This window comes from Elephas maximus, chromosome 3 (assembly GCF_024166365.1).
Source record: "Elephas maximus indicus isolate mEleMax1 chromosome 3, mEleMax1 primary haplotype, whole genome shotgun sequence".
Classification (NCBI taxonomy): domain Eukaryota; kingdom Metazoa; phylum Chordata; class Mammalia; order Proboscidea; family Elephantidae; genus Elephas; species Elephas maximus.
Window position 1 is genome coordinate 18,411,425 of NC_064821.1, and position 6,767 is coordinate 18,418,191.

Genomic DNA, 6,767 nt, shown 5'->3' on the forward strand with positions numbered 1-6,767 from the left:
AGTAAAGAATCCCTGAGAGCAAAAAGCACAGTCAATTACCCCCCGTTTTTATTGGTCCATTTCTTGTGGTGACCTCATAAGGAGCCAATTCTTTGGAACTCCAAGCCCCTATATAAGTCCCTGGAAACCTAGGTTTGTGGTCTTTCTGGCTCAGGAAGCTCCTTCAGTGACCTGAGACATCGTGACCAAACTTGGCTTGTTTTCTCTTTAAATTGTGGTTTTTCTATTTCCTCGCCAGCTATTCTTATTTTCTCTTTGTTTTTCCTCATTTGCATTCATTCGTTTTTCCTTTTATTCTTCCTTTACATCCTCAATTTTTCTTTTTTTCTATGTACTTGTTAATTTTTTTATCATCTTACTATTATTGTTTTATTTTGTATTTTTTCTTATCCTCATGTTATTTATTCCTTTTTTGAATCTTTCTCATTGATTTCTTGTTTTGTTTATATATACAATTTATCTTATTTTTATCAGTTTTTAAAATTTTACTTCCTCTTTTCTCATTTTACCTTTTTGATTATATTTTAACTTTTTCTCATTTTTTCCATATTTCATTAAGTTTTTAGTCACCACTTTTTAGGGTTTTGGGTTTTTAAGTTTTTAATCCTACCACCAGGGCACCTCTTATCCCAAAGCCCGCTACGCCTTCGCACCATAGCCAACATGCTGCAGAGCCACTTAGCCTTCTCTGCTGTGGAGGAAACTCATGTGGGACGCTACCACCTCCTCAGAACCATCGGCAAGGGGGCATCTGCCAAGGTCAAGCTGGCCCAGCACATCATCACCGGCCAAGAGGTAGCCATTAAAATAATTGACAAGATCCAGCACACGTCCTCCGACCTCCACAGACTATACAGAGAGATAGAAATTATGAAGGATCTCCATCATCCAAATATTGTAAAGCTGTTTGAAGTCATAGAGAATGAGCACGCCCTCTATATAGTGATGGAGTATGCAAGTGGAAGGGACCTCTTTTACCACCTAGTGAATCATGGCTTCATGAGCGAAAAAGAGGCCCAAACGAAATTCCAACAAATAGTGTCAGCGGTGAAGTACTGCCACGACAAGAGTATTGTTCATAGGGATCTGAAAACAGAAAACCTACTATTGGACAAGCGAATGAACATCAAACTTGCAGACTTTGGTTTAGGAACTGAATTCACCCCAGGGAGCAAGCTGGATACCTTCTGTGGCACTCCCCCTTATTCTGCCCCAGAACTCCTTCAGGGAGAAAAGTATGACGGACCCCCAGTGGATGTGTGGAGCCTGGGAGTCATCCTATACTTCATGGTAACTGGATCTCTGCCTTTTCGTGGGAAGACCTTGACGAAGCTGCGAGAGCAGGTGCTGCAGGGACAATATCACGTTCCCTTCCACATGTCTAGCCAGTGTCAACACCTGCTCAGTAAAATTTTCATTCGTGACCCAAGAAAGAGAGCCACGTTAGAGGACATCCTAGCACATCCATGGATGAAGGTGAGCCATGAAGAAAAACAAAAGCTCTATGTGCAGCCACTCCCAGACTACGATAACCACTGGCACACTGAGGTGACGGTGAACACAGGTTACGTGCAGGAAGACATTCATGACTCACTGTTGAACCACAATTACAATGATGCGAACGCCACCTATCTGATCCTGCGTCACGACACATATGAGATTGACAGCCACACCAGCACCCTGGAACCCCAGGCTGAAGCCCATTGCACCGATAGCCACACTCCTTCCTCATCCCATGAAGTGCCTCCTACCGTCTGTCCTAAACCCAAACAGCGTAGTTACACCGAGCCCACCATTCCCACCTTTGGTTACTACATCCGCGATGCTTTGAACACTCTCTCTGAGGGAGGGATGGGGACCTCCATGGTGTCTACTTCTCCATCATTCTCCCTGGCCCTGGCCCACCTGCGGCAGCAATCTACCACAGCCTGGGCACAGCCCAACCAGGACTCTGACCTGTATGCCAAGGGGAGAAACAGTGAGGTGCCACAGCCCATCACACCACCCCAGTGTGTTTCTGTGCCTTCCTCCTCAGCCTACACCATCAACGAGAGTGCCGGGGCCCCGGAGAAAACCAGTTTTACCCAGGGAATGTCAAATCTAAGCTCCGCAAATGAGGAGCACGTGCTTGAGTTACCTGACCAGCCGAGTTTGCCCCAGACTGTGAGTCTAGCCTCTTCCTCTGAGGAGCAGGTGCATGAGTTACCTGACCAGCCGAGTTTGCCCCAGACTGTGAGTCCAGCCTCTTCCTCTGTCAGCAGCCAGGGCTGGAAGCGGGCCACTGGGAGGTTCTTTAAGCTCATGAGAAGATGCCTTTGTTTTACATATGACAAAAAGGACCACAAAGCATCGGACAGCAAAGCTGCACAAATGATCAAACCTCAACAGGCCAAACCACGCTCTCTCAAATTTACCTGGAGGATGAAGATCACCAGTTCCTTGGAGCCCGACGAGATGCTGCAGGAGATCTGTCAAGTGTTGGATGCCAATGGCTGTGACTGGGATCTCACACACAAATACACACTGCTGTGTATGAATGGCACACCAGGACAACAGGACTTCACTCAGTGGAGGATGGAGGTGTGCACCCTGCCTCGGAGGACTCTCAATGGGGTAAAAGTGAAGAGAATTTCAGGGACCTCTGAGGCCTTCAATAACATTGTCTCAAAAATCACCAGTGACCTTGCACTTTAAAATGGGGGCAGCAGCTGCCTGAGAGAAAACAGGAGTTCCAAGGTTTAAGCTCCTCTGTAATTTTGAAGGCAATGTTCAGAAAACCCACCTAAAAAAGGTGCCCGAAATTCACTTCACTTGAACCCTGTTGAGCAATCATCAAGGCAGTGTGCATACCTTCATCCTCCACTGCACAAAGTCCTCTTGGCCTGCACGTCACGTGTGCACAGCAACACATATGCCCGGGAGACATCCCACTCGCAGCTGTTGGCATCGCACACTTGGCAGATCTTCCACATCATCTCGTTGGGCTCCATGGAGCTGGTTCCTCCACGTAAACTTCAGCGACAACAGCTTGGCCTCTCCAGGTTTAAGCACTTCCACCTCGTCTTTGCTCTCAGATTCCTACAGATCCGCTGCAGCAAACATGAAGCAAAGAATTCATGAAAACAAAACAAACACTCCCAAATTCATCCGTTCAGACAGACAAAGGAAAGCTTGTAATAGGGAAAGCCACTTGATTCACTAACACGGCCATCGAGATCTCTCTGGAGTCCCTTGGGATGCACTGAACAGCAAACCAGAAAGTTGTCGGTTTAACTCCACACACAGATGACTTGAAAGAAAGGCCTCCAGTCTATTTCTGAAACATCTTGAAGCTGAAGAAAATCAGACCAAGTCCACAAGAGCCAAAGTATGACCTTGAGCTTGTCCCACCTGAATTTAGAGACCATCTCAAGAATACATTCACTGACTGAACACTAATGACCGAAGACCAGGCGAGTTGTGGAATGACATCATATGTTCTTCCTTGTGAAAAAATCTGGAGTTTAGCCATCAAATTAGATCCTGGGCCATGCGAAACTCAACATGGAAGACTTTCAAGTGGGCCTAAGTATTTCAAGAATAGGCATCAATTCTATTATACATTGGATCCTTTTCTGAACCTGTTTATTGTTTTCAGAGGGAGACCACCTGCCCTATCGTCTCCACCCTAGGAGAAATTTTTCTAGCACACCCATTTATAGAACTTTAGTAGCCTTGGAGGTGGCATGCCAATAAATTTTGCCCAAATTGACCTTGCTTCTCAGCTTTTCATGGTTGGCTCTGTCTCCTGTACAGTGACATGTCTATATTTTTTAACACTGGGTATCAGTTTCCAACAAATATTTCCGTATTAATGGTTTTGGTAGGCCTAGCACACACTGGAAGCAGGTAGTTGTCAATTTGGTTAGACTCTCCCACGTGAAGAGTGCTTAGATAGCTCCATGGGATTAAATCCATTTTCCATAAGAAATTGCTTTGCTATAACCCCCCAGCAGCCATGCCTGATTACTGGGGGCACAGCCACAATTACAATTCCTATAGGACATACAAAATACTGAGTGTTATTTAAAAAAAAAAAAAAGAAACTTGTGTTTTGACAGTGTGAGAAGGTTACATTAGGGAAGAACTTCCAAGCTAGTTGTAGTTCCTGATTTTTTGAGACATGCTTTGGTCCACCTAATTTATACCATATACTTTACCTTCCTTGCATGTACTGATTAGTGACCACTGCCCTTGATCACTTAGTTAGTGGGATTCATTTCTGCCTCAGGAAAAGGGCTTGTACTGGTGGGGGAGAGAGAGCATTATAATTAGTAGGAAAATAGGTCAATACTTCTAAGGGCCTATGGTTGACAGGATTTACATTGTGAAAAATATGTAGTGCAGCTTAAGAAAGAGCAAGAGCTTGCCAAAGTGATGCGGGGGCGCTCCAAATACTGAGTTCCAATCACTTAAGCCTGTCCAGAGTCATTTCTCAATTTATTGTCCTGCTAAATGGATGGACCCCCATTACCAAATTCTACATCATTCCCAATATCTCCTCCTTTTCCTTCTTACTATTTGTACTGAGTTAGAAATATGTGGCGCTGAGCTGGCAAACCAAGACATGTAATCCTGCAAATAACACTGAACAAATCTCAGTGGCCCCCTGCCATCCCTCGCTGCTGACAGAGGGAGAGGCTGGGCTCACAATCTGAGGCAAACTCGGCTGGTCAGGAATCTCTTGCAGCTTCTCAGCATGCAAAGAGCTTAGTTTTCACACTCCCTGGAGGAAACCAGTTCCTTCTGAGCTCCACCACTGCTGCTCATGGTGTGGGATGAGGAGGAAGCCTCACAGACACACTGGGAAGATGTTCTAAACTGCAGCACGTCACTGTTGCTCACCCTGGAGCACACTCCAGAGTCCTGGTTGGGCTGCACCGAGTCTGTCCTGGATTCGTGGTATATGTAGGACTGGGGTGGAGAGACTGAGGTACAGGTAGATGCCATGGAGGCCCCTGATCCTGAATCAGATAGACTGTCCAAAGCATTGTGGATGTTGCCCTGGCCAAGGTGGTCTTCCCTTAATTTCTGGAATGGTCAATTCCGTGTTTGTTTGTGAAAACATTGCTGTTCACAGAGGGCACAGGACTGGCCTTCTTTCTCTCCAGGATGGGTTGTTCTTATGCTTCTGCTCTTCTGCCCTGACCCCTGGTCCTCCTCAGGCCGCACATTTTTTGGCATAATTGCAAGAGGAATTTTAGGTACGCCTCATGGACTAAATTATGTCTCCCCCCAAAAGTGTGCATCACTTTAGCTGGGTTATGATTCCCTGTATCTTGTGATTGTCCTCCATTCTGAGATTGTAATTTTATGTTAAAGAGGATTAGGATGGGATGGTAATGCCATCCTTACCCAGGTCACACCCCTGATCCAATGTAAAAGCAGTTACCCTGGGGTGCGGTCTGTACCACCTCTTATGTCTCAAGAGATAAAAAGGAAAGGGAACCAAGCAGAGAGTTGGGCACCTCATACCCCTAATAAAGCAGCAACAAGAGCGAAGCTCATGCTTTGGACCTGGTGTCCCTGCACCTGAGATGCTCCTCTATCAGGGGAAAACTGATGAGAGAACCAACAGAGAAAGAAAGCCTTCCCCTGGAGCTGACACCCTGAATTTGGACTTTTCGCCTATTGTACTGCGAACAAATAAATTTCTCTTTGTTAAAGCCATCCACTTGTGGTATTTCTATTACAGCAGCGCTAGAAGACTAAGAGAGCTGGAATGGCAGGCTCGCTCTACCTCCTCTGCTTGGGTTAGCACAAGAGGGTACACTGTACACCATGGGATGAAGATCCACTGCAGGCTGCTATGGCCCTCTGTCTCAGGTGTTTTACGACCAGGAGCAAATAGATGACTATCACAACACTGTACTTTGGCATCATCAATAAGCACTGAATCTCTCACCATGTGTAACACATCACCTCAATCCACTGACGGTCACTGTAATCTGGGTGTGGCTCCACATACAGCTTTTGTTCTTCATGACCCACCATCATCCACGGATGTGTCAGAATTGCCTCTGAAGTACCTCTCTCACTAGGGTCATGAATGAAAATTTTGATCAGCAGGTATTCATACTGCATAGTCATATGGAAGGGAAAGTCCCTTCACTACCTCCTGCCATAGTATCACGAAGGTATTTCCAACAAAAGGCAGGGATCCACCTACCAACAAATACAAAATGACTCCCAGGCTCAACACATCCACTGGGGGTGTCTGTCATACTTTTCTCCCTGAAGAGTTCTAGGGCAGAATATAGGAAGGGAGACTGCCACAGGAGGTATACAGCTTGTTGCCCAGGCTGAATTCATTTCCAAGGTCAAGACCTGAAAGTTTGCTGCTCATTTTCTTATCTAATAGTAGGTTTTCTCTTTTCAGGCCCCTCTGAACCATACACTTGTTATGACAATCCTGCACTGCAGACACTATCTGGCAGAATTTGGTGGCTTGAGCCCCTTTGTCCCTCATCCTGCCATGAGCCCTTGCATGATGAAACACCTCCCCTCCACTTACTTATTCCATCACTATGTGGAGTGTGTTCTCATTCTTGATGACTTCAAACAATTTCACAGTAAACACTCCCACAGCTCCATGAAGGCATTTCCACCAAAAGGCAGGGATTCACTCACCAACAAATACAAGATGACTCCCAGGCTCCACCTATCCACTGGGAAGTCCGTCGTACTCTTCTCCCTGGAAGAGTTCTAGGGCAGAATAAAGAAAAGGT

The 6,767-nt window shown here is 45.9% G+C and overlaps 1 protein-coding gene across 1 annotated transcript; it reads left to right on the forward strand.

Moving 5' to 3' along the window:
• Positions 1–663: 663 nt before the first annotated feature.
• On the forward strand, positions 664–2,694 carry LOC126070966 (serine/threonine-protein kinase MARK2-like). Its single transcript, XM_049875284.1, has one exon. It carries the CDS (start codon positions 664–666, stop codon positions 2,692–2,694), a length of 2,031 nt encoding a protein of 676 aa, XP_049731241.1.
• The last annotated feature ends 4,073 nt before the right edge of the window (positions 2,695–6,767 follow it).

Excerpts from the sequence above, each read along its gene's own strand:
- LOC126070966 (XM_049875284.1), top strand. The coding sequence starts at position 664 with ATGCTGCAGAGCCACTTAGCCTTCTCTGCTGTGGAGGAAACTCATGTG.